The 27,849-nt window shown below is 36.6% G+C and overlaps 1 protein-coding gene across 3 annotated transcripts in view; it reads left to right on the top strand.

Moving 5' to 3' along the window:
- Nucleotides 1–26,257, top strand: part of RPRD1A (regulation of nuclear pre-mRNA domain containing 1A) — a 55,766-nt gene extending 29,509 nt beyond the window's left edge. The window contains exons 7-8 of one of the 3 annotated variants that reach the window (XR_006722033.2): nucleotides 22,738–22,940; nucleotides 25,487–26,257. Coding sequence is in view for 2 of the 3 variants with exons in the window: in XM_045510835.2 (XP_045366791.1) it covers nucleotides 62–268 (207 nt within the window). In the remaining variant the exon portion in view is untranslated. Of the gene's footprint in view, nucleotides 1–61; nucleotides 13,504–22,737 lie in introns of those variants that run through there. The other 2 variants (XM_010947201.3, XM_045510835.2) reach the window with 2 other exon arrangements.
- Nucleotides 26,258–27,849: the final 1,592 nt, after the last annotated feature.

Raw genomic sequence — 27,849 nt, 5'->3', positions numbered from 1 at the left:
ACAACTTTTGTCTTGAGCCTTTGGTGTGGTTTCTTTAACTTCTGTTGAGCTTCTGTTGCAGGTATTGGACATGGGCGTACCTTCTAACGATGTCATCATCATTAGTATATTCTTCCTGCTAAAAATAAATATCAAACTCCAAAGCCTGAATTGTCTCATGTTTTTGAAAATTGAAGAGAAGACCAAAACTTTGTTATTCCACTTTATACTGCTTTCTCACTTAAACTGGCTATATATCACTGATTACAAAAATAGCATTTATGTTTGAAATGTAAGTGTAGAAAAAAGACCAGATACCATTCCACCTAACTCCCGCTTTTCCCGCCCAGTGCATACCAGCAGATTTCAGGGTTGATAGTTACAGCTGGTGAGGCTGATGATAATAATGGCAGTAAAATTTACCATGTGTCAGGTACTATTCTAAGCACTTCACATATGTCAACTGATTTAATCATATATAGCAAAAAGCATTGTCCCCATTTTACAGATAAAAGAAACTGAGGTGCAGGGAGATTAAATAACTTTCTCAAGGTCACAAAGAGGTAGCAGATTGTTTAGAACCAGGGAAATCTGCCTGCAAAATAACAACTTAATTTCCAGTGTTTATTTAGATGTAAAGTTACAGCAACAACTAAAACCCTGTCTCTCCAACTCTTTCTGCTTCCTCCCTCCTCAGAGGTAATCACTGCCTCGAAATAAAGTGTTCTGGGGACTTTTTTTGGTAGTTTTTCATCATGACTGGATTTTCGTATAGAGAAGCCACCTAAATTATGTTAAACATTTCATACAAGTAAGAAATATTTAGATTTCTAATGAACTAGGAAGTTATTCCATAGAACTCTTTGTAAATTATCACTTATAAGGTGATTCTTTTGTCAGAAGTATGTGAAAATGATCTGAGATATTTAGACTTTTTTGTACAAAGTAGGTGGCATCACTTTGAAGTTGAGACTGAGAGGTCAAGATTTATATTTATCATATCAGCTGTGATATCATCAGATAGTTTTCAGTTATCAAGCATCTTTGAACATCAGCTGTGATTGATGAGGTATTAATATGTCATTAATTGCTCTTTTTTTTAATGGGACAAAAATTTAAAGTATAATTTCAGGAATTGGCTGTTTTCGTATTTCTTAAGGAGGCCACTATTAAAGCATTTGAATGAAAGCATGAAATGTTTTTTAAATTTTTAGAAATTATGAATCATTTTTTAAACTTGAGACTTTTAGCTGGTTATCAAGCAGATAACTTAAATAGGTTATTACTAAATCTAATTTATATCTTAAAAATCTTTCACAAATTGCTATGGGAATCATATTTGGCATTCAGAAGTTGAAATTTATTGCATAAAGTATTGTTCACTGGGCTTATTATCTTGGAAGGCAGACAAAATTTTGATTTTGGTTTTTTTGGAGGGGCAGTATAGAGATCAGAAATTCTTCCATATTCAATAAGGTCTTATCTTTATTGTTCAATTTTGAACACTTTTTTTTTTCATAATACAGTTGGTATACAAAAACATTTTTATAAAATCCCTATTTATCTCATAGTACGTGGATCTTAAAAAACTGATTTTCTAGTCTATGGAATAGATTTCCATAGAAAATTGGAACTCACAATTTGATGGCTATTAAAAGGAGAAATCAAATCACAGTTTCAAGTTCTGGAAGTCAAGATGGGAAAGCTGTCAGAGAGGATAGTGTTTATCTTTTGCAGCCTTACATCATTATATTCAGATTTACTTTATTTTAAAAAACGATGGCATAATACTCATTGTATGAATGTTGTTTAGTTTACTTAAGCCTGTCCCTCTTCTCATGCTACATACATTGAGTTACTTTTATTAGTTTTGAGCATTGTAGTTAGTACTACAGAGAACATCCTGGTGATGCGGGTTTGTATAGTTGTGTGAGTGTATCTGCAAGATTGAGTCTCAGAAGTATAATAGAATAGCTGGGTCAAAAAGAATATATGTTTAAGTGTAGTTAATGTACTTAAGTCCTCCAAGACATTCTGCCTTTTTAAACTCCTTGAAATATGAGTATATCTTTTCCTACACAACCTTGCCCAACACTGAATGTCAGGGATCTTTTAAATTTTTTCATAACTGATCGGTTAAAAATTTTTTTTGTTCACTCAGATTAGTTGTTTAAAAATATTTATTAGCCATTTTAGGGGGGAAGAGTATAGCTCAAGTGGTAGAGCACATTCTTAGCATGCATGAGTCTCGGATTCAATCTCCAGTACCTCCTCCAAGACTAAACCTAATTACCTCCCCTCCCAAAATAAAATAAGTAATACAATAATAAATAAATAAAATATTTAAAAATAAAAATTTTTATTTCTGCTCCAGATTTTTTATATCCATTGGCTACTTTTCTGTTTGGTTCTGAGTTTACGGTTCTAAGACAAATTAGTTTTGTCTTTGCCTGTGTAGATTCTAGGTTTTCTGAATATAGTTAAGATGGCCTTCTCAATTCATAACTACAAAAATAGTATAAAATTTTTGTATACTTTTTTCCTAATAATTTTATCCATTAGGATTTTTTGTTCATGGTATATATGATATAGAGATATAACTAATTGTTTGAAAGTGATAGTAAATGTCCCCTCGTCATTTATTGATGGATTAGTCAGTTAATGACAGTCTATCTTTTACTGCATTGTAAAATGCCATTTCTGTCACATTTACTTCTAAATATACATGGAATGTATTCCCTTTTCTATTCTACTGGCCCATTTGTTTTACCCACATTTTTAATTATCCAGTAGATTTTTGGTTTTTATATCAGTTTTACGTTCTTCCCACTTAGTATTTTACACATATTTGCCTTTATGCTTTAATATTTTAAATTCTGCTAAGTAGACATTTCTTGATTTACTTGACCTTTTCAAGAGTGCTTTTGTACAATTTATTTTGTTTTCCAAAAAATTCAAGTTTTTTTTTTAATGCTTGAAGATAAATTTTGTTTTGCCTGAAGCATTTAGTGATCAAAAATTCTTAATGTCATCTCTCAATATAGGAAATAAGAATGTTTTAAATATACACTACTGAAAATGCTAAGTTGAAAAATCTGTCGCTAAAGGTGTTTGCATGTAGCTATTTGATGGTTATTGATTTATCAATTACTAGTATCATTCAAGGGCATAGTAGTAAGAATATAGAGAACTGATCATGGAATCTTTCATCTGTGGTTCAGTTTTTTTTAATATATTTTAGTTTTTCCATTGAAATCATTGATTTCATTTAAATTTAAAACTAATTTGACAAGATGGAGCTGTATCGATGTTTTTAAAGAAGCAAATGTTAACTAGTTTCTTAATGATTTCTTAAATTATTTTTTGAGATCCAAATATCATTAAGCCTAAGACTACAGTTAATTTATCCATTTTTCAAGAATCATGTAATCTAATTATTTTTATTAATTATTCAAGTAAGCTAATTTCATCCTAGGGAAAAAGGTACATAAGCAGAAAGCTTAGCCCTGAGTATTGGCTCCATGTATTTTGCATATTGTCCTTTTCATGTAAGGTATTACATGCATCTTATATCCCTCTTTTCCTTTTTTAATGTCTGTATGTATCATTAAATAGTATCAGTTTCTTTTTGAGTATTTAAGTGTTTCCATTGCTTTGATGTTATAAATAGTATTGCAGCAAACACCTCTTTAGTTAACTCTTTACTCACATGATCTTATGATAAATTATCTCTTGTGATAAGTTCCTGAAGGTGAAATTGCTGATTCATGTTAAAGACCTGATGCCTGTTAGCAGTCTGGCTTTCAGTAAGGTTATACTAGATCATCGTCTCTGATGACTCCCAAATACCGTTACGCATGTAGGTCTTCTCTTCTGGGCTATTCCTTTTCTCCAGAGAAAATGTTTCATGTTTGCTAGGTAGATAACGCAGAGCATCTGTTTTCAGAACAGTGCCTCACCTCTTATCTGTGTGATCACTGAGCTCTCCAAATGCAGATCTTTGGTTTAGTTTCTTATCCCCCATCTTTTGAACTCTATGGGATGAGTTTTAACAGATTGATGCAAAGATGTTTATTTGATCTTTAAGGTCAGCCTTAAGACTCACCATTGTATTTCAGAGAGCTTGGTGCTTCAAAGTCCTTAGACTGTCTGGGGCTAATGGATAGGGAACAAGATACAGGGGTAATGTTAGCACCAGAGTTTTGTGAGTTTGCTGGATCAGCCCTGACCTGAATGGATCTTTGCCTCTGTTTTGCCAGCACACCAGCCACAAGTGCTGCTGAGGGTCCCCACGGGCACAGGTTGTCTTGTTAAAGTGACACATAGGAGAATCTACATTATAAATGTCTGGTAAAATTGTTACGCCTCCAGAGCTCAGTGAAGTCTACAGGAGTGTTTGGATCTATTTAATGTAAAATGTAAAATACTGCTTAAACCTTCGTATGTGTTTCTTTGTTGGTTAATTTTTATCTTTTATTGCCAGAAATGAGTACAAAAGCATTTTCCCTCTACCTTTAGATTACTTTTCCTAATCCATGGGTTTAGGAATTACGCAGGTAAATAGGTATTTGAAAATATACATTTGATGAAAGTGGTGGACTTTGGGAAAGGACTTAAGGATCATTTCAGTAAGCAGAGTAAAGAATTATTATAAAATATATGGCTTTATATATTTTATTTAAATAAAGGAAAGTTAACTCCAGTAAATAAAATGTTTACTAAAGCATAAATAATTTGACTTTTTTTGCTGCATATAAACTATTTTTTCTAGGCTCAGGTTTTTTTTTAAGTGGAGTGTATATATTTTTGACAATATAGCACGGACTTCTTTTGCTCATGCTAATTTTGGGACTACTTCAAACTTTTTTTTTTTTTAACATCAGTCATTCTTAATCTTGGAGTTTGTCAGATTCTTATGTAATTTTTTTTTAAAATACATGTGTCTTTTATTGTCTTGTTGGATCAATGTTTCAGTCTGTAGAGCTTTTTTAAAACTTGTCATTTCTTGTTTTGGTTCTCTTGGCTCTTTTCTTCTGCAGATTTCTTAAGGATAGATTCTAAATTATAGCTAAAAATATTTTTATGTGATTAGAGATTCTTATTTTTAAGATGTAAAGCCAGAAACATAGACCGATGGTTAGAAATTTTTCTCAATTAATTGACTTGGTCTTGGATCACTGAACACTTCAAGAGGCAGTTTAGCTTTGTGTTGAAGAGTAGGTACTCCAAAACTGGACTGCCTGACTGTAAATTCTGGCTTCACCGCTTCCTAGCTGAGTGACATTTGGCAAAGCATTTGACCTCTTTGTACCTCAGTGTCCTTATCTATAAAATAGAGATAGTAATGATACCTGCTTTATATGGTTACTATGGAATGTAAAGGAGCTGGGTGCTTAAAACTGCTCAGCAGATAGTAAGTAGAAGTTCTATCCCAAAGCAAAAAGACTTGAAGGTTTTCTAGCTAGTTTATACCTGTTTTATCATTTAACCAGTGAATTTATGTTTTATTTATAGGGGGACTCTTAAGTTTTAAGATGTCTGTAGTATTTTTATATCTCTATAGTCCTCTCAGAAAGGAAGTGTTTATGTTGCTGGTTATGTATTCTTAGCATCTCAGTGATAACAGCTGGATGCCTAAGCTCTTTTAAACAATATGTTCTCTTTTTTTTTTTTTTTTTTTGAGATTCAGACTTACCTGCATCAGGTCTACTTCTCTGTTGTTTATGGAATCTGCCTCTTTTCAAAATTAGGTACAGTATTTTCTGGTGTTCACCCTTTTGGTAGTTCTCCATGATTTCTTGGATGTAATTGTCTCAGATACCACGTTGGTCTAAAGTATTTTCTGCCTTTTACCCCAGTATTCTGGAATGTAATCGATTCTGTTAAGAGACTTGGATTTAATTAAAATGTAGTGTTCATGTTATTTCCTTGCCTGATTTAGATTTTCACTCTATTCTGTAGAGAAAACAAAAGCAGAATAGGTTTCTATTTTAGGATGTTAGACTAAGTGGCAGCTTTTCCCACCTCCTAGAACTTACAGAAAAAAATAATATATATTACAATAAAGGAATTACAAAACATAGTATGTCTTATAAATTATATAATAAAGATATATGCATCTTATGTTACATATTTGTTATGTAAATATAAGATGTAAAGGTAGATAAAATGAAGAGGGGGGATGAAATGGGGAGACAAATGAAATGGAAGGAGAGACAGATGAAAAGGGGGGGAGGTTGAGGTGAGATGTAGAGATACAGAGCTGCACTGTTCAGTAGGCGGCTGCTAGCCACAGTGGTATTTAAATTAATTACAATTAAGTAAAATTTAAAATTTAAATCCTCAGCACTAGCCATATTTCAGATGCTCAGTAGCCACGTGTGGCTCTTGGCTACTGTGTTGGGTGGTGCACAAATAGAACATTTTTGATGTCATAGAAAGTTCTGTTCCTGATAAAGATTGCTTAAAAGATGAAATAGAGAAGTAGATGTATAGGAAATGAAATTATATTATATATGATGTATGTAAAAGCTCCAGTCTAACAAGAGAAGGAATGCTGTGGGTGCCCTCCTCTCTCAAATGGCAGTCTTAGAAGGTGGATTACTGACAATTTGCAGAAGTAAACCACATCCTGGCATGGGCCCTTCTAAAGGTGGGAGCTGTTACACAAATGCCTGTGCTCAGAAGTGGAACACCTGGAAGCAGGAGGTTGAAACAACACACAGTGACTAAGGGTGCTGCAGCGGAAACCATCAGGAGGGTCGGCTCCTGTGCATCCCCCCTCTTGGGCCAGGTAGCATTGCTGAGGCAACTGTGTACAGGAGCTTGGAGCCAGGCGGAAAGGACAGTGTCTCCTTCAGGCTGGTGAGGCTCAGGAGTGATGGGGATTATCTGTATGTGCAAAGCCAGTCATTGGAATCATTCATGTTGGATCTTGTCCACTTTACTGGCAACCCAAGTAGGTTGTATATGCGGTATAATTATGTGATAGTAATGTGGCTGGAACCACCAGGCATTTTGGGAAAGATAGTACGTAAGACAGCAGGCTCAGAGGAAAGAACTTTTTCCTAGGAAGTAGTTAATAGAAGATCCAGCACAGTAACGTAAACTGCTGAAAATGCCTGAACACCCGGAGATCTTGCCCCACCCCTAATTACTACCCATCAAAAAACGGTGTCCTCATGGTCATGTTATGAAGAGCTCTATACTATTTTATTCTGATCAACAAAGGAATGTTTGGGAATTCTAGGCAAGTAAGCCAGGAAATAATATAAGCGATGACATCAAAGTCATAATGGCTATGAAATGAGAGCAAGTGAGAGTGGAACAGTTGAACAAGTGAGATTTTTTGTGAGATTTAGGAAACTAGAATTGTGCTGAGGAAGTTTAAACTTAAATGTAGTAAGTCAGTGCTCCATCGTTGTACATAATGCATACCTAAAAATGTGACTAAGACAAATTATATTAATATTTCAGCAACAAAACCGTATATTACGAGTTTTTGCCCAGAGAGACTTTTTTAATTACTAAGTTCCTTGCAGTAGTTACTGATGTTTTTGTATTATTTGAGATGGAAAAATAGTAAGGACATAGATTAATTATTAAATATACATAATGCAAGTTTTAAAATGATACGTAATTCTCTTGGCTAAATAGGAATAACATTTAGTTAGGAAGAACTGATCTTTAAGTTGGGAAGAAGGATTTAGTTTTTATTGGATTGAACTGGAGATTGCAATGCTGGAGATTGCAATGCTGATAAGCAGTCTTATCAACCTCCCTTCAGTCTGTCAAGCAAAAGATGCGTAGCAATTTGCCATCTTCTCTTGCCTTTTCATGAAATGTAAAGAAGCATTATTCTCCTCTTTCTGGATTCATGAAATTCCCCTTACTTTTGGATCACTGGAATTTTTGACATTGAATCCCAATTCCAAATTATAAAATTCTGTTCTCATTTTCCTTTAGTATGGAACATACAGCCAGCCAGGTAAAGCCCTGGGAGTGTCTGAGTGGCAAATATTTGCCACTCTTAGCATGTATGATTTCTGCCCTTATTTTTTTTATTGCAAGTATCAGCACTCATTAACTCCTCAGACTGCTGTACAAAACTGAAATGCTGACTGTAGCATCATCATAGGGTAGCTTTGACATGTTTGCTAACTAATGTGTGAAAGCCTGAATTTCGTGTCAAAGCTGTTTAGGATAGTCTGTACATAGTATGTATACATAGTACATATTAAATATACTGGTATATAGTATATATGCATTTCACACAAAATGAACTTCGTGTTGTAAATGATGATGGAGTTAAGAGTTTCCTTTGACTGTAGAACACAGGGTGAGGCAAAGGAACAAAAGGTAGAGAAGAGAAAAAAGATGAAAGAAAATTGGGAAAAGGAAATAAGATAGAAACAGTACAGCTTTCTTCACACCTGCAGGATTTAGTGTTGTGTCCCCATCTAGAGCTGCTACTGTGTGTGTCAGATGACCTTTTTTCTCAACTCCCTATCTAGACCTGTCCTAGTATTTGCCATCTGCTAGGAGGAGTGGAGCATCTGGATGACTAGGGCTAGTGAGGTAGATTGAGTTCTAAGGTGTCGACTCGGGCTCTGCCTGCTAGATTTCATTCTGTCTGCAGTTCCATGTTATTGCCCCTTTCTGACTCATAGTACCTTTTTGTTTTCCTTCATTTGAATGTCTACACTCATAATGAAACAGACTCCCTATTCATCAAGAAACCCTGCTCTTGAAGCCTCCAAGAGCTTATTAGTTTTGAGATTCCCAGAATTCTTTGGCCTCGAGTGAAATACCTCAATCCTGCTTGAAGGAAACAGTTCCATCCATGATGTGGGTGAAAAATTACAAGTGTTTAATTGAAATCTGCTATTGCACTTAAACTCCATCATAAGGGAGATAATTTAAAGTTTTATTGTAAAATAATAACCAATACTTGCTGTTTACTCCATGTGAAGGTGCCATTCTTGGTCCTAATCATGTTTTTCATCTGTGATCCTGTGAGGCAGATACTGCTATTACACTTGTCTTACGGATGAGAACACTGGCTGAGGCACAGAAGTATTAATTAACATATTCAAAGGAAACTTGAAAAATACATTAAAAAATTGTGGGTAAATGAATACATTAAAACCACTTAGCTCCTGATAAGATTTTGTTGTATTTTCTTTAACCTTATAAAAATCATAGGTTAAAAACATCATTGTAAACATAAAAAATGTTAAAACAGTGACAGCCATATTGTGTGTACAAATTTACATCCAGCTTGGATCTTGTTAGTCTTCAGTGAGTATGGAGTATGAATTAGAATAATGAACTGAGAATTTGGAGTTATGGGTTGTAGAACTTACTTTGTGAACTTGAAGAAATTGTGTAATGTCAAGCCCTTTTTTTTCTCATCTCCAAAATGTAGATCTTAAACCTAATAATGTGTGAGATCTGTTCAAGCTCTAAAGTTCAGTGCTTTTAACTTTTTCCCTATTCCTTATAATTGGAAATTTGAGTACTTTAGTTTAATTCAGTTTATAAAAGTGATATGCAGAGTTTAAAATTTTTTCTTTGCCTTTTATTCCTGCAGCACTTTTCCATCATAAAACAAATACAAGTTTATTATAGAATATTTGGAAAATACTGAAAAAGAAAAAAACCCTGAAAAAAATAAGTTTACACCAACCACTGAAAACAGTCGTTATTAATATTGTAATATATTCACTCCACTGTGTTTTGGTTTGGTTTTAAATAGTTGTAAATATTCAGTTTCATCTTTTAAAAAATATTCGTGAAAGTGATTTTTTAACTTAACATAATAGGTGGTTAGCATTTATTGTATCTGTTGTTTCCTTTATTTCAAATGGATGGAACTTTAAAAAATAAAAAGATCCACTTATCCACATCAGGATAAATAAGTTACACTTACAGGATCTATTGAAAGAACTAGGATCCTTGTTGGTAACTCTACTTTCTAGTTTATTTATGCACTCCTTGATTTTAAAGTAAGATTCGTGTTAGAATTTGTTTTGATAATTTTGATACCATTGCACGCATTAGATTTAAGGCAGATGTGAACCTCTTATGTAGTTAATCAGAATTTTAGGGAGAGCCTTGTGTCATCCACAGTAACGTAATCTCACAGAATTCTGTCAAGCTTGTCTTCCTAAATCAAGATTTCTTTGTAAAGCATCTCCCAGATTTGGTCATGCTTAGGTCAGGTTATGAAGAAAGTCACTGCTTCAAAGCGAAGCTGGTTCCATTCTTGGAACCTTCCTAGTATCATGTGATCTTATTCCAATATAGAGTAATACTCTTGGGAGTTTTTTGGGATGATCAACTTAGTACATTTAAAAACTGAGATTATTAACACACAGTGAAATGCACATCTATTAGGCAACTCATTATCACGTGGTAAACTTGGTAAACTTTAATAACTTATTAGATGCTGGACAAATTATGCTACATTAATATGTTTTGTATTCTAATTCTGATGATATTTTAGTTACCGTTTACTTTTGAAACTATAGATAAATGTGTTCAGTTTTCTTTGATTAAAAAAAGGTATGTTCATGAAACATCAGATTATAGAATATGAGAAGAACATGAATGTTTTTAACCTTTTTTGAGTTGCCAGCAGCTTTGAAAAATGCACATATGCTCACAAATTTTCTTACAACTTCAATTGAATTAAGGCTGCCTCTGACACCCATCCATGGCTCACAGTTTAATAACCATTGGTCCATAACCAGTGAAAATTGAATGGGGATCAGTGTGAATCTTGCATTGTTTTTATTATCCCCTGTCTCTTAAAAACTTCCGCTGTCAATTCCTACATTTAGATTTCTCTAAGCTGACTGCATCGGTATGGTCAGGACCTGGCTTCGCATCACTTTGTGGGAGAAAGCACTGGTCATGTAGTGGTTAGCATGGTGACAGCTGTGGTAACATAAACACTGTTAAGCTACAGTAAGTGTTCAGAATATGGAAAGTTCTATTTCATTAGATGCTGGTTAAACCACAGCTGGATTTATGTATTAAACTCTGGATTCTACATTAAGCAAAGGTAATTAACTTACCACAGTGTATTCAGAAGCAGGGTTTGGAATGGCAAAGGAAATGGAAACAAAATACCTTGGAGAACAGTTGAACAAATGGGGTATCTGGGACCAGACTTGAGAACGGGCATAACTTAGGTGCTGCCTGTTGGGTTTACATAAGAGGGCAGAATCACTGGATATATTCCATGTGACAAGCAAGACGAATTTGCCAATTAGAACTGGCCTAATGTGAAAGGACTATTTAACAAAGCAATGAGTTTCAGCCTCAGCTATCTGTATCTACAGCAGACCTTAAATACAGCCCAGCTCCTGGCCAGATAACATAAAATCTCACAATAAAGATCTGTTTACCTGTTTTTATTGCCCGATAATCATGTTCAGCTTTTGAAAAAATTATAAGGCATACCCAAAGGCAAGAAACAGTCTAAAGAGACAAAACAAGGATCAGAAACAGATTCTTGTATGACACAAAATTTGAATTACCAGACCAGGAATTTAAAATAGCTGATTAATATGTTAACAGCTCTAATGGAGAAGTAGACAACTATGCAAGACTAGATTTAGGTAGAGAGGTGGAAATGCTTAAGAAGGAATCCAAAGCAAATTTTAAATGCTAGAAATAAACACTGACGAGTGAAGAGGGACTTTGAGGATCAACTCAAGAGACTGGGTACTGCTGAAGAAAAAATCAGTGAGCTTGGTAATAGGTCAGTAGAAACTTCCCATACTGAAATGCAAAAAGAAAATGAACAACAAGCAATAACCCCTCCTCCCAAAAAAAGCCAAAACAAACCCTAGACACAGCGTGAGAATTGTGGGGCAATTTGGAAAAGCATAACATACATGTGCTTGGAATTCCAGAAGGAGAACAAATGAAGCAGAAGAAATATTTGAAATAACGGCCAAGAAATTCCAAAGTTAATGACAGACATCAAATCACTCATCCAGAAACTCAGAACAAACACCAAGCAGGATATCAAGAAATCTACAGTCTGCACTTAAGCATGTCATACTCATCCTGCAGAAAACGAAAGACAAAGGGCCTTAGAAGAAGCCAGAGGGGAAAAGCATCTTACCTGTAGACTAAGAATTGCAGTGGACTTCTCGGCAGAACCACACAGACAAGAAGGGAGTGGAGTGAGAAGTGTTGGAGGAAAAACGCTACCAACCCAGAGTTCTATACCCAGTGAAGTTATTCGTTAAAAGTGAAGGACAAGTTAAGCACGTTTGCTGTTGCTGCAGGTGGTCAAGAAGAGGTTGAAATGACAAGGTCAAGAGAAAAGCTGGGTCTAATGTTTGCCTCACTGAATTTGTAAACTGCTAGCTCTGTATGTATTCAGCAGAAACGTATTTCAGTGTTTCTGAGGAATGTTACAACCAGATTCCCCTGTTGGAGCTTCTCTCTGTACAGGAGCATGTTGGAGATTGGAACAGGGATGTAGCAAAGAAACTGTTACTGCTCCCAAACAGCCTAGAACCTCTGATTTATGGCCTGCCTGTTAAAGGGCTGTGGAACATTGTTCCATGGGACACCCATTCCAGGTTAGCTGACCTCCAGGGCCTGGAGACAGTGAGATTCTCTAGTAACTGGATAATATATACTAAAGGGAGTGAGGGTGAAAGTTCACACAGAAAATGAAAGTAATTTAAGGTTAAAGGGTCACACAAAATGAAAATTTAAAGGTAGCACGATTAAGTTGACTTCCTAATTTAAGTATCAGTACAAGTAGAAAAATTAATTTGTTGGATCTCATTTTGTTAAACTCCTTCTTCCCACTCAATTTTGAAGTTGCTTACAGAGAAATAGCCTGTTATATGCTGCCTGTCAGCTCTTAGCTCTCACCACCCCCTCCAAGGTCAAAACTGGTCTTTAGTAATAGGTCAGCTTTCCTGGAGTTTTGCTTATCATTCCTGATTGAGGTAGCTCCTTGCCTTGTTTCTTTTCCCTTTGTCTTCTCTGTGTTGCTGCTATTACTATTATTGGTCCCTATTTTGTTTAAAAAAAAAAAAATAGCCCCAAGGCCCACATTGCTGTTATTCACAAGGAAATGACAACCCCTCTCCACTACTGGGGATTCCAGAGGTCATTTAATGGCAGAATTAGACTACCTAACACAAGGCATAGTTTGTTTCCTTAACATGTTGGATTTTGAGTTTTAGAAAGTTGACTGTTAGTCCAATCACAGTGGTGATTCTGTATTTGATGTAAGGTAGATTTCAGCTGCATAACATCTTTAGAATACCATTCCCAGTAACAATTCCACGATATGAGAGGCAGGATAGCATAACGGTTAAGCATGAGGATTCTGGAGCCAGCCTGTCTAGGTTTGAAGCGTTTTTTGCAACCATCTGTTGACTTTAGGGAAAGTTTCTTAATTAGTGGTTAATTGTGCTTTTGTATCATCTGTAATGCATGGATAATGATGTCTGTACCTATGAAGATTAAATGAGCCACTTAGAACAGTTATTAGCATTTATTACTGGTAATAAGCACATCAAAATTTTGATTAGGGTCACGCTGAAATCTAGAAATGTATACAGCTTATTTGTAACAGTATCTACCCTTATTACAACTTAACATTATTGATTGTTTTTAAAAACCCAGTTGATAAAGCCAGGTAGGCATTGAGTTCCTTGCAGAAAACTTAGTCCCTGAGAAAATGTTAAATCTTTTTTCCACTTGTTAATCCAGAAGGCTAGTTAGCTTTTGTAATAATAGAATTATAACTTATTAACAGCTGGAAATTACTTACTTCAAGGACCTTTTATAAATAAAACCTGCTTGTAGAATACTTAGCTTATTTAAGAGAATGATAATAAGCCCTCAAAGAAACTAAAAGATCTAAGACAGTATATGTTAGATGACATTCATTTACACTAAAGTATTTCCCAGTACAAGGTAAAACTTTTCTGCAGACAGTCAAGGAAAAATGGCTCCATCAGAGAGGTGTAGGATAATGAGGAAGTACTGGATATTTTAAAAAATATTTTAATTACATATATAATTTTTTTTTAAATCATCAGTTGCAGGATTAGATCCCAAGCTAAGCTTGTTTGGCTATTTGTTTTCTAGAAGGCAAGTTAGGGCAAACTACTGAGGTCTTTACCTGCTTGGCACTGTTTCCGGGAGATGGCAACAGACTTGACTAATCTTCACAGTCTCATAAAGTCCCTGACATGATGGAATTTCTTGGCCTTGTTTAAAAAAAAAAAAAAAAGTGGTATTTTAAAAATCTTGATTGATATTTCAATTAACTTTTCCTATCCTCATAAAGAGCCCCAGCCCCAGAGTAAGCAAAATGAAGCAAATTATGATGGATCCTGAAAAATGAGAATCGAAGCTTCTAAATAGTTATATTGAAGAAAGTCACTTAAGAAAGACTTGTGTGTTTGCATCTTAAGAAAGGCAGAGGACATAAATACATATGAAAGAACAAGACTGTTAGGGGTCTGCGGGAGAACAAATAAAAGGAACCAGAATTGGGAAGATTACCATCAATCTGAGGGGTTCTATAATGTGTTCTGAAGATTATGTCTTGATACTCTTGATGAAGATAACTAGCTTTACCTTCAATATTGATTTGTTTTTCTGTGACCCAAGAACCCACTTATTTTATTCTCAAATATTTAGTTACAGTGAAGACTGATGATAATGATCTCATAGGTTAATTTTAAGTAACCAGGACTGAGTCATCTTTCAGACTAAGGATACATACATTGGAATATAAAGGAAGAAATTAAATTGCTCAGGTGTTTGCATTGACACACCATATGGAATCCTATGGAAATAAGACATGGAAATACTACATCTTTAAGATGTCTGCATCTTTAAGAAATACTATTGTGGGGAAAGTCTTAAACCATCATGCTATTATGTCCATGTTTTCTTTGCTGAAAAAATACACTAGTACATCTTTTGAAACTGGATGTTGTCCAGCCCAGTCATAATTGTTACACTTGAAAGGGACCCTAGAGATTGATTTCGCAAGTGAGAAGGAGAGAGAATGACTTATCAAAGCCTTGTTTTCAGAGCATTCTGAAATCTGGAGTACTCTCAAACAGCTTGCTCACTAGAATCAGGGTTGGGCTTCCTAGCTTGACACGTTCCCTTTCCTGCTACAGCAGCTGTCTCTCAGGAAGTGGGTAGGAATCAAGGGCCTGTAACATGGTAGGCATGATGTTTGAAATTGTTGACCACAGCCTTAGATCACTGAAGCTCTGCATGTGGATGCAGTTGAAATTCTCCAGCTGTTTTTATGAAAGTCACAGTCACGTATGAAAGAGGAGAGCAGAATTATTAGTAGCATCTGAAACAACAACAACAACAAAAGGGCAGCCCTTGTGTATGTTTAAACTGAGAAATTGTTAAGACATCTATTTTAAGCAACTGGAATTTTAGAACAACTGTATCTGGGTCAGCCCTAAAATGAATAAGAACTGCAAATTTCAGAAAATTTATCCTCTTGGCTGTTAGTGCAAGATGGTTCTGATACCATCCCGGAATGATGAGCACAGTTATATGGCACTTCATAATTTGAAGACTTTCTCAGTAGCTTATTTAAGCCTCAACAGCCCAATGAAATCGATAACTCATGTTTTATAAAGGAAGCAGCCGAGGCTGAGACTTAAGGCCCCCTTGCCTAAGATCAAAGGAGGTAAACTGAGGCAGTACTTGCAGCCAAATCTGACTCCATGCCCAGGAGAGTTGATTGGGGACCTGTTCATACCCAGTGCTTTGCTGGACACTTAAGGAATATGGATACAAAGTGTGTTTCCCTCTAATTAATATATACGAAAACTAGAAAACAGTATAGTAGTATTTAAGTTCAGAAATAAATAGTAACAGATCATAGCGAAGTTAGTGTGACACTAAAGTGGGAAAGTGTGGCCATGTTTGGTCTTAAAATATGTCTTGTGAAATGGAGACGATCTGGACACAATGTATATACTCAATATTAGCTGTAAAGAAAAGCATTGGTAGTGGTAGTTCAGATTTCAGCCTAACTCTAGCCCACTTCTACTACACGCAAGATAGATCACACCTCCTAATTCATTAATATTGAAGAATTCATGGCAGTATAAAAAGGTGCCTGCCCTTGGGATGGAGACAGATCCATGTATGTGTCTAAGTAGCACAGAGATAGTTTCAGCTGGGAGCCAGGAGTGAGGATGGCAGGCAGGAACTGGGGAAGGGTCTCTAGATAAAAGTGAAAATTCACCTGGATGGTAATGGGTAAAATTTACAATTGCAGAGTCGAGAGGCTTGGATATGACCTGTGGAAGTAAGCCTTGGTGTGAAGCTGGGACTTAAAAAAAGCTAGACTTAAGGGTTGCAGGCTTTAGGGCGGTGTTAGTGGTGACACCAGCAAGTAAATTAAGAACAAAAATATAGGCCTTGTTGAATGAGGGGAATAGTGAGGGAGAAGTAAAGTGATTCCTGCAAACAGTTGACAGGAAATGAGGTAAAGCCTTGGTTGAGAGGCAGCCGGGCCATGGTGCTGCCTGAGAACATTTATTCTAATAGCTGTGTTTATTTTAATGTGAGTCAAGTCCAAATCTGATGCAAAAACTAGCACAACAAACTGATTGTATGGATGTTATTTCTTAGAATGAAACTGTTAAGAAGTGAGTTGATTTAAATAAACACATGAAATAAATAGGATAGGTGACAGGAAGGGTGGCAGTTAGCTAACTGAAACTTGGGAAGTAGTGATTAAAAGTTGGGAGAGGTGATATAAAGAAGCCTGAGGTTCTGAAAAAGCCTATTATTTTGATCTTAGATGCTGGTTACACAAATGGATACAAACATGCTAATTGAAGTATATACTTAACAGTTATGGACATGTGTCTTATTTAGAAAATAGTTATTGGCAAAACAAAGGTAGATACTATGGGAAGGAGAACAGAATTTTAGAGGGAAAAGATGCAAAGTTGCTTCTCTGGTTAAGTTTAAGTATCTTATTTGTTTCTAGAAGGAAAGACTCTCAGCTAAATTCTTCATTTTATTTACATCCAAAAATTATTTTTGAAAGGATATGGCTGAACCATTTCATTTAGATGATTAGAATTTTTTCCGTTTTTTTTTTTTGGCATTTTTCATTATTCATTAACTTTTCTGTGTGTGTGTCCCACATGTGTAGTGTGCAAATAGTCAGTAGGATGTCAAAGCAGCACATTGTTGAATGGTCACCAAGTAGTAATGAAAGTTCAGATGTGAGGGGAGTAATCAGAGAAGGTTTAATGGAGACTTGGGATTTAAGCTGGCACTTTAAGGATGGAAAGAAATTTGATGAAGATCCCAAAAGAGGAATAATTTGAACAAAGGATTCTAAATAGAAATTTGTATCATTTTGACTTCAAGAAAATTTTGTGTTCAGATCAGGCTAAATACCACAGAATTCCCAGAGGGGAGGGTATAGCTCAAGTGGTAGGGTGCTTGTTTAGCAACCACAGGGTCCTGGGTTCAATTCCTAGTACCTCCTCTAAACAAGTAAGTAAATAAGTAAACCTAATTACCTCCCCCCACCACCAAAAAAAAAAAACCCCACAGAATTCCCTATTTTAAAAAATAATATATTGCTTTAATATTCATATATTTTTAAAATCTTAAATTACACATAGTTCTGTAATATTCTTAACAAACATTTAGTGTAAATGACATTCATTTACACTAAAGTATTTCCCAGTACAAGGTAAAACTTTTCTGTGGATAATTTAATAAAATGATATTCTTTAAAACATCTTAAGTAGTTTTTGGCTTTATCATCTTTTTTGAATGGTGAATGTTATCATTTGACCAAGAATAATTAAGATCTCTTCGTTTATTCATTAATTTTGATGAATGGTATGAAATGAAATGTGTATGTGTTGTCTGGCATTTATAAATCTTTTCTTTTTCTTGAGGTATAGTTGATTTACAATGTTGTATTGGTTTTTGGAGTAGAGCATAGTAATTCAGTTATACATAAATACTTTCTCATATTTTTCATTATAGTTATTTCAATTTATTGAATGTAGTTCCCTGTGCTGTGCAGTAGGTCCTTGCTGTTTCTCTGTTCTGTACATAGTGGTTAGTATGGCATTTATAAATCTTGAGCACTTTACAGCCGGTTTTTAAAATCTTAGTTTTCTCATCTGTAAAACATGGATAGTGAAACCTGTGTTTCAAGATTTTTGTGATGATTAGGATAAGAAAGTATGCCAAATGGCTTGGATAATCTAGGAAAATAATTTGTCCATTAGACTTTTTTTGAGGATGAAAAATCCCAAATCTTTATTTCCAGCTCAGAATGCTAGAACCACATTTCCAAGTGCCTGCTACCAGAAGTCCCCAGGATAACTCACACTTACGCTGAAAAGTGAACTGCCTGTCCTCCACCGAGGAGTTTCTGCTCTTGGCTTTGCTTCTATCCAGCCCCTCAGCAAGCCTGAAACCTCATCATTCTTCACATTGAACTATAACCAAGTCGTGCTGATTTTTCTGACGAGACGTAGCCTTTGTCTTTTAAATTGATGTGTTACATACACACAGTGCAGCTTATGCAGCGCTGGTGCCTTGGTTCCAACCCTAGTCCCCTCCTTGACAGCTGCAGTTAACTGCTGGCTGGGTTTCCTCCTCAGAATCACTCTTCTGTGCTGAATCCAGATTCATCCTCTGACAACTTAAAAGTGACCGTATTTGGTAAGGGAATCACGTTCTTCACTTTGCACCATGCACTGTGGTAACTGTGAATTGCCCGGCACAGACCATGCCCTTTATGTTCATCTTGCTGTCCCCAGGTTCTGTTGTGTTCTCTCACCTCTCCTTACTTTTGAAAACCTTCCCGGAATTCCTCAGCGGGGCAGTGTCCTCCACGCTTCAGTGTCTGGGAGTCTTAGAAAGCGGTTTCACCCCTAGTGGAGCACATCCTACGTTGTTGTAATTGCTTGTTTGCTTGACTGTTAAGCTGTGTGCTCTTCAGGTAGGGACTGTGGTTCTTCTTTGTGTTCCCAGCACAGGGACTGGCGTGTACTGTAGTAAATGCTCAAGAAATGCTTGCTACTCTGAAGTGTGAAGTAGATTAGCTGAGACCTTTGAGTCTCAAATAATGGACAACAGTACATTTGTTTGAAAAACGCAGGTAATACGGAGGAAAAGCTAGAATCTCACGTCAGAAGACTGTCATCTAAATGTTGGTATGTAAATTAGTAGGTGTTAACATGTTGCATACAGGTGATGTATTGAAAGCAGTTATTATAGACAGTATCTTTATTTTCTGTGGACTTGCTTCTGACCCTCTTGACCATTACTCATGTTGATCACTGGGGCTATAATATTTGCATTGACAGATATCAAATTGGTCTTTCTGAATTCAGTTTAGAATGGTGGAGAGTATTTATATTGTATGAACTTGGTATCTGCTGCAGCCGGAATGACCCCCTCACCTTTTCCTTTATCCTGTGACTTGTATTTTGAAAGTGAACTTCTTAGTAAAGTAGCAGAACTTGGAATCCATTTTCCCATTGAAAACAGTGCTATTACTTAACTGATACTTAGTTGCTCAGACTAACTCACCAAACCTTTTTCCCTCTCTCTAACAGTTTTATTGAGATAAATTCGCATACCATGTAACTTATTCAGTTACAGTATACACTTCTTTAGTATATTCATATGATTTTGTAACCATTGCTACAGTCTATAATTTTAGAACATTTTTATCTACCCTAAAGGAAACCTTATCCATTTCCACTTCCCCCAGTCCCAAGCAACCACAAACCTCATTTCCGTCTCTATCAATTTGCCTATTCTGGACATTTCATGTAAATGGAACCATACAGGATATAGTCTTTTTGATGGGCATCTTTTGTTTACCATAATGTTTTCAGGGGTCTTCCATGTTGTATCATACATTAGTTCTTTGTTTCTTTTTATGGCCAGATAATATTACATTGTAGGAATATACCACATTTTGTTTCTATATTCATCAGTTGATAGATACATGGATTTTTTTTTCTGCTTTTTGGCTGTTATAAATTATATTGCTATGAACATTCATGTATGATTTTGTTTGTGGACATACATTTTCATTTCTTTTGTATTTTCCTAGGAGTAGAATTGCTGGGTTATATTTTAACTCTGCATGACTTTTTGAGGAACTGCCAAACTGTTCCCCACATTGGCTGCACCATTTTAAATTTCCACCAGCATTGTATGAGTTCCAGTTCATCCACATTCTTGTCAGCACTTGTTATTGTCTGTCTTTTTGTCCTAGTGGGTGTGAAGTGGTATCTCATTATGGCTTTTAGTTTGCATCAAAAGAATTTTAATTTCTAAACCCACAGAATAGTCATACTAGATACCTTTGCAGTTAAAGCAGTATAGGATTTGTCTTTCTGTGTGGCTAATTTCACTTAGCATAATGTCCTCTAGGTTTGTCCAGGTTAGTGCAAATGACAGAATTTCCTTCTTTTTCATGGCTGAATCATTTGAATCAAAGGATTTAGATAAATCTTAGTATTTCAATAACAGCCTATCTGGATGCTAAAAACTAGAAGTTAGGGTGGGCACTAGAAGTTAGTAATGATCACTTAAGGCACATAAAACATTTCTCAGAACATCTAGCCTTGAGAGGAGCAGAGAGGAATGTTGAGCATGTTTGAACAGCATCTGAATATAGATCATGCTGAATCCAGAGTGCGTTAGGTATTATTTACTGAAGAATGAATTAGTAAGAACAGTGGATAGATGGAGATACGTGTTCGCCCCCCTACCAGCGTGTTCTGAGGAAGAAACATCCTGCTGAAAAGTACGCATCTAGAATGGAGTACCCTGCTGCTCCCTTTTGTGTGCCGCCCTGAGCTGTTATGCTGAAACATACCTGGTATTCCCGCGTGTATCACTGGCGAAGGGGAAGAGGGAAGCGAAAACTCATACCTTGAGGTTATAGATCCTGATTAAACTCTCTTTTACTCAATCCTGATCCTCATGGTAGGTTATAGGTTAGAAATGCAGGGACAGGCAGACATGGCCCAAAGCTATCCTAGAACATGTCCAGCTTTCAACCTTGCCTGCTTTGTCTGCCACTGTGCCCAGTTCCCCTGCTTCAGAATCATCCTCCTCTCCTGCATTCCTAGAGCAGTTTGTAATTCTGACAAACTCCTTTCCCCATGTGTAAGTTATTTTTTAAAAGAAGAGTCTCAGTAATACAAAGACATTTCACTGATTTCATTTTAGGCAGAGAAACTAGAGAAGTGGCTTACAGTTTGGCTGAGTATTGCATCCTTTTGGGAGCTTTTAACAATTCAAGAGCTCTGGACCCGCCGTCCAGAGATTCTCATTTAATTGATATGTAGGGGGAAATGGAGTTCTCTTGAAAAATCTGAGTTTCTTCAAAAATGTCCTAGGTGATCCTGATGTGCTGTCAGAGTCGAGACCTAGAGAAGGGCTCTGTGGATCCCTGCTACCCCAGATGACAGCTAGTCACTCACCTGCTCTGTCTTGTTCGTGACATCAGCCTTGGTCAGAGGGACTGAAACGGTTTTCGTCTTTCTGGAGGGAATTATACCCATTTTCAAGACTCTCCTCTTCATGTCCCACCTGTACTAGGTGATAGAGTATAGAAGATTTTTACCCCCTTGTTGAAGTCTGGAAACTTCAATTAAAAGATGTTTCCACTACAGAGAATGGGCTTTTGCCCCCTAAGCCAAACATGATCTTGATTAGCTTCCAGTCTCTGACTCGTTGGGCTCTGTTTGCAGTTTCCTAACCTTTTTTTTTTTTTATGCTATTGTAATCCTTTGATGATCCGGTGATGCCTTGGACCCCTTCTCAAGTTAAAGATTTTAAATGTAGAAAATAAAATGCACAGCATTACAATGGAAACAAATTATACTGAAGTCCAGTTACTGAAGGGGGAGGGAGGGTGTAGCTCAGTGGTAGAGCACATGCTTAGCATGCACAAGGCTGTAGCTTCAATCCCGAGCTACTCCGTTAAAAAAAAAAAAAAAAAAAAAGCCAGCAAGAGTGTAAATATGTGCAAAGGGCGTATGTTCATCCACAAGGAAAACCACTCAGATTGCAGCAGAAAAATGAGAACACACAATTCACAGAAAAGGAAAATGGTGAATGAAAGTGTTAAAAATCGAGCATGATAAAAATATAAACTAAGGCAGTTACTGAAATAAAATTTGTACAGTATGTGCTTTGTTATTGACACATGAAAGTATTTCTACCTGTTGATCTAATAATTTCAGTCGTGATAAATGTAAACAGTATTTCAAGATTGATGTTGAAAACTAATGTAATATTGAAGCACCTGGTTTCCACTAGAGACAGACTCAGAGGTACTGATAATACACCTGTGGTTTGTTGTTGCAAATGAAAACAGTGCTACATTTCAGTTTAAGTTTGTGAAAATAAATACATAATTTTTCTTATCCAAGCTCAAGAACATTTGAAAATCTGATATTCTGAGGTTAAATATATTAATATGTCAGTTTTCTTTTTACAGGTGTGAAACGACAGATTAAGATTATGGTTTTTCATAATAATAATAACTAGTTTATTTCCCAAATCCCTCTTTTGATCCTAAAGCTCACATGGTAATCTTTTTATTCAGCATTAAGTGAGTGCTTTACCCGACTTTATGCAGAGCATTAGCTAGATGGCTCTTCTCTGAACTCGCAGAATGCTAATGAGAACGGTTTAATGTTACAGGAATACAAGCGCAAGTTAGCCAGAGTTTCCTTGGTGCGCAAAGAACTCAGGTCCCGGATCCAGAGCCTGCCAGACTTATCTCGATTGCCCAATGTCACTGGCAGCCACATGCATCTGCCCTTTGCGGGGGACATCTACAGTGAAGATTGATGACCAGGCTCTTTCCAGGGCCCAGGACTTTGCAAAAGATGGAGACAGGTTAGGTGGGTAGTCCCGTAGCGTTATTTTTGTATATTGTGGAGAGAGTGACGTTCACAAAAGAAACGACAAGTAATTTATAAAAATGTTTAAAATATTGGTTTGTTTACTATTTTATTGGTAAGTTAACATGACTTAGTTTAAACAAAGCGATGGTCTCTGTGTATTAATAAGCTTACAAATAGTGATTATTTTCAAAAACTCTTTTTGTAAATTTTTTTGATCCAGGGCCTTGTGAGAAGTCCATGTTTCTATTTCTTCATGTATTTTCAAATGTTTTTCTTTATTTTCTTCGGTATCTAATCACTGTATAGTATGTAATTCCTAAAGGGTAAGAACTAATCAGGAGTTGGTTGAGACTTTATTATGGTATAGTTAGGACTTGAATGTAGAAGTGACTAAATGTTCCGGCTTAATCTTCACCCTTCTCCCCAACCGAAGTATCAGTTCTGTGCCTCTCAATGCCTTTGATTCCTTATTCCCTAGAGGTTAGTAATTTAACACTAAACATCGATGTCATTTTGAGAGTCAGATCAGAACCTAGAGAACTTTTCCACAGTAACACCATATAGGGGTTCCATTCCAACTGCCACAGTGTAGAATAAAAGGAGTGTTAAATAGGGACCCCTCCTTGATTGAACTATCTAGAATTATTTGAATAGATTAATATGAAAATGCTTTGGAAACGTTATAAGTTTTGACATTCTTCCAAAACAACAACTCTGATTCTGGAACTGATTTCTATTTGTCAAATCAGGCTCTTTTTAACATAATTAATTGATCCCTTTCATCTAAAGCCACCTGTGGGATTAAAAGGAGTGTAAAATAATGATACTTTGTTATTCTCTCAGCCATTTAACTTTCAAAACAATAGTATTTTTAGCTCTAGTATCTCAAGAACACAATATTCATTAATTTCAGTAAAGTAGCCTGGAACATTTTTAATGATTCCTTAAGGTTTTTGAATGACTGTATATTTGGAAATTAAGCAGTGCTACACTACAGGGTAGGTCTGGTAAATATTATATTTGTATATATAGAATTACCAAAACATGTGCTTTTACCTTTATTTCTAACCCTGTGTGTTAGAGCAGTTGCATGCTCTCTTGCTTTCTCTCTAAATCACATTGTTAAGCTGTGGATTTTGTACTCAGTGATGACTTAGGATAAACATTTCTTTTTTCATTCATTACTTTACATATTAGGCATTTTTCTTTTCGTTGTAAGAAGATTCAAATTAGACAGTCAATAAAACTTCTTTTAAATCCCTCAAGCCAGTTATGTCTCACTAGTCTGAATGACTTCTAATGTTTCTCAGTATTAGAGATTATAGTCGAATTTATTTGTGAAGGAGAAGGCAAATATTTATTTTTAGTAGCCAATAGTTTTGGGTACAGTGCTTTTAGCAGTTTTACCTCTCTCCAAAACAGACACATAGAAATAATTTTCACCCATATATGGCTTATATTCCAAAGGTTTTTACTCAGCTTTTGGGACTTGGGGCACATTTTTTCACAGAAACAGTAGTAATTAGGTTCTCTGTGGTCACTATTACAGAACGCTCACCCAAGAACCTAATCCACTTAACCATGAATGTACTTGTGATGTGGGTGACAAACTACTAGTCGTAGATCCTGACCAGCATTTGTAACATCACTCCTTGTAAGGAAATGGTGCATAGCAGCCAGACTCACGCACTGGGGTGTCTGTCTGTCTTGTGTACCTCTGTCCCTAGGTGTAGGGTAAGTAAGAAGAAGATTCAGCATGGAGGTGGAGGGTGTAACAAGTGCACAATTACAAAAACCTGGTTATACCTGTTCTGAAAGTATGCTGCCACGTAAGTTAGTTTTTGTTGTTAAAGTGAAAACAAATACTCGTATATTAATTTATTTTCAACATCTTGACCTTATTTATGATCTGCTAAAGTGGTGATTTATCCATTCAAAGTATATTTTTTTCCATTTAAAAATAATGTATAAACTATGCACTCCTGGGAAGATTTGAAACCTATTAGAAGCTTGTGGAAGTATTTTCAACGTCTAAAACAGACTCCTGACTTAGATACTGATTTTAACGTCAGTGTCTGCGCTAACTATTTATGATAAAAATGCATTATTTTTTTAAAGAGCTTGATGCGATTTGTAATAAATGACAGTACTCAAACCTGAATGTTCCCCCCAGGTTCACCCTCTGACCAGCCCTCCACAAGCTTTCACCTGTTGGTTAATTCACTAACTGTAAACACAAATGATGTGGTCTCATTTAGAAGTTATGTTTTCAGCCTTGTGATGGTCAACATGGTAAGCCTTAGCAGTAAATAGTCTTCCTTTCTCAAAGGTAGACCACGGTTTTTCCAGACATGGGGTTAGATGGGGGTACTGTAATGCCAAGTTCTAAATCATGAGCATTTTCTTCACTGTGTACGTGAGGCAAATCATGCATCTATTGAGTGCAGCTTGGCCTGGTCCCTCAAGAGAAACGCATGTCACCGAGCTTGCCGTAGGGGTACTTTGGTTTGAATGGATACCATCACTCTTTTCTCCACAAACAGTGCAGGAGAGCTGTCTGGAGTGGCAATTTGGATAGATTCCCTGGCATTTCCTCTGCTCCTTCCATCACTACAGTAAGTAAAAGAACCCCATGGGGGACCCGGGAGTCTGAGAAAATCAGCTATGCTCAGTAGCCAACCTCCCCTCCTAGGAAAAGGAGCCCAGATGCAGCTGTTCTGGCACCTCTTCTCACATGCACTCTCAATCAGGGCTTTTCTGTAAGAACTCCTTCACGATCAGCAAGAGCTGGGATGACCTGGTCATCTTGATTGGCAAGATTGAAATAACAAAACTAGGTTGTCGTTTCTCACTGTAGATGAGCAACTTACTATAATTAATGAACTCGTTCTGAGAAATCTGGAGAAGAAAACACTCAAAAGAACAAATTCGTTGGGCAAGTTAGAATGTCCTTTCTGAATTTTCCATTCAAAAGATTTTTACTATATGAAATAACGTAAAGTTACTAAACCGCTTTGTATTCTACTAAGAAGTAGCTCTTAAGACGTAGTCTTGTTTAATAGCTGTTGCACTATATCAGAGCTTTTTAAAGTGCAAACCCAGTTCTCTGTGTAGAAAGGGAACATTGTGTTACTGAATTATTTATACAGACCATTTGTTGCCATCTGTAATGCCAGCCGTCCACACCTGAGTCTGTTCTGAGGTGGCAATAGCACATGGGAAGGTGAAGTTTCCCTATTTCTTTGGCCCTTTCTCTTTGGTTGTATCTGATGACAGTATAAGATGTTCTTAATAAAGTTTTACGTTCTTTTTGAGATGTGTAGATCATTTTTGTGAATTTTCTTGATTGGCTATGGGGTGGGGAGGGAAGAGATTAATGGACTGCTTTAAGAAGCAAAGTCCTGGAAAGTACTCAGCGATGTTAGCGGGGAGAAACTGCTGAAGGAGGATTCCATTGGCTTGGTCGGTGGTGCGAACAGCAGGATCACCTGGAGGGCTTATTAAACGGAGCGTCAGGGGTAAGGCCTGGTAGTTTATGTTTCTAACAATTTGATGCTGATGCCACTGGGTATAGGGGCCACATTCTAACAACCACTGCTCTAAACCTACTTTGAAGTCTGCGACTTGCTTCATGATTTAAAATTCCAGGTAATGTTAGGCAATTCCAAGTAATTAGATAAGAAAGTATGGGTTTTACAGTTCATTATGTAACAAGTTCCGTATGGGCGGAGAACGAGGCCCCGTCCTTTGTGACCTCCTGCACAGAAGCGCCTAAATGCCTTTGAATAAACAGATTTGCTTGGTACCTTAGACTCCTGCCTGGAGCACAGGTCCTCTCACCACATCTTGAATTTAAAGCAGAATTGAGAAATCCTAGGAATCTGTGGTAATCTCTAGCGCGGTGTTTGCCAGACTCCTTTGATAAGACTCACTTGGGACGGCACATACCTCCTGAATCAGAATTCTCTGCAATTCTTACCATCTAGAGAGTCTGGGAGAGCTGGTCCTCTGGCCAGTGCCCCTGGTTCTCCGTTCCTGGATGGCCTCTGCTCACTGTATCTGAATTCAGGTGTTCCCATTCCCAGCCCATGTATCCCCCCTTGCAGAGGTAGGTTTTATACAGTGCAGTGGACCCTGTATCCAGAGATTCTGTTTCAGAACATTTGAGATAGGCCTGATCTGCGTTTTAAACAAATTACTCAGATGATTCTGATGCAGGCCATTCCTGATTGCACTTTGAGGAACAATGCCCCGCAAAGCACGTCATGGTCTGTGACTACAATAATGCTAGCTCACACTTACATGGGAGCTACCATAGACCAAGACTGCTCCAAGAGCTTCATACATGCTTTGCGATAGATGCTCTGATTTTTCCCATTTTACCTATGGGGAAGCTAAGACGCAGCGTAAATTTCGATGACTCTTAACAAGTCAAATGGTGAAGCTCGGATTCAGACCCAGCTGAAAGATGGACTCTGAGCCTGTGCTTCTGAACTGCTACATAATGCTGCCTGTCATACTGGTATGTTGTGTAGCAGCTCCACCATCAGCAAATCCACATTTTGCGTAACCTGTGAAATGATACCATTATGCAAATATTCAAATTAAAAAGTAACATCTTAGCTAAAAGCACTGCTGAAGGATGGGGGCTTATCAAGGGATGTTACACCCAGTTGTCTTTTATATTGTTTTTATTGAGGTAAAATATATGTAACATAAAATTCACCACTTTTAAGTGTACTCTGGGGTTAAATACATTGATGATTAATATGGTTCTGCAGCCATCACCATATATCTTCAGAACTTTTTCATCTTCCCCATTTAGTCCTCTACCCATTAAACAGTAACCCCCAATCCCTCCAGCCCCTTGCAACCACCGTTTCACTGTCTCTATGAACTTGACTTT

Source organism: Camelus bactrianus, chromosome 24, assembly GCF_048773025.1.
Source record: "Camelus bactrianus isolate YW-2024 breed Bactrian camel chromosome 24, ASM4877302v1, whole genome shotgun sequence".
NCBI classification, from domain to species: Eukaryota; Metazoa; Chordata; class Mammalia; order Artiodactyla; family Camelidae; genus Camelus; species Camelus bactrianus.
The sequence above is the reverse complement of the archived record's forward strand: the minus strand, read 5'-3'. Positions and strand labels throughout refer to the sequence as shown.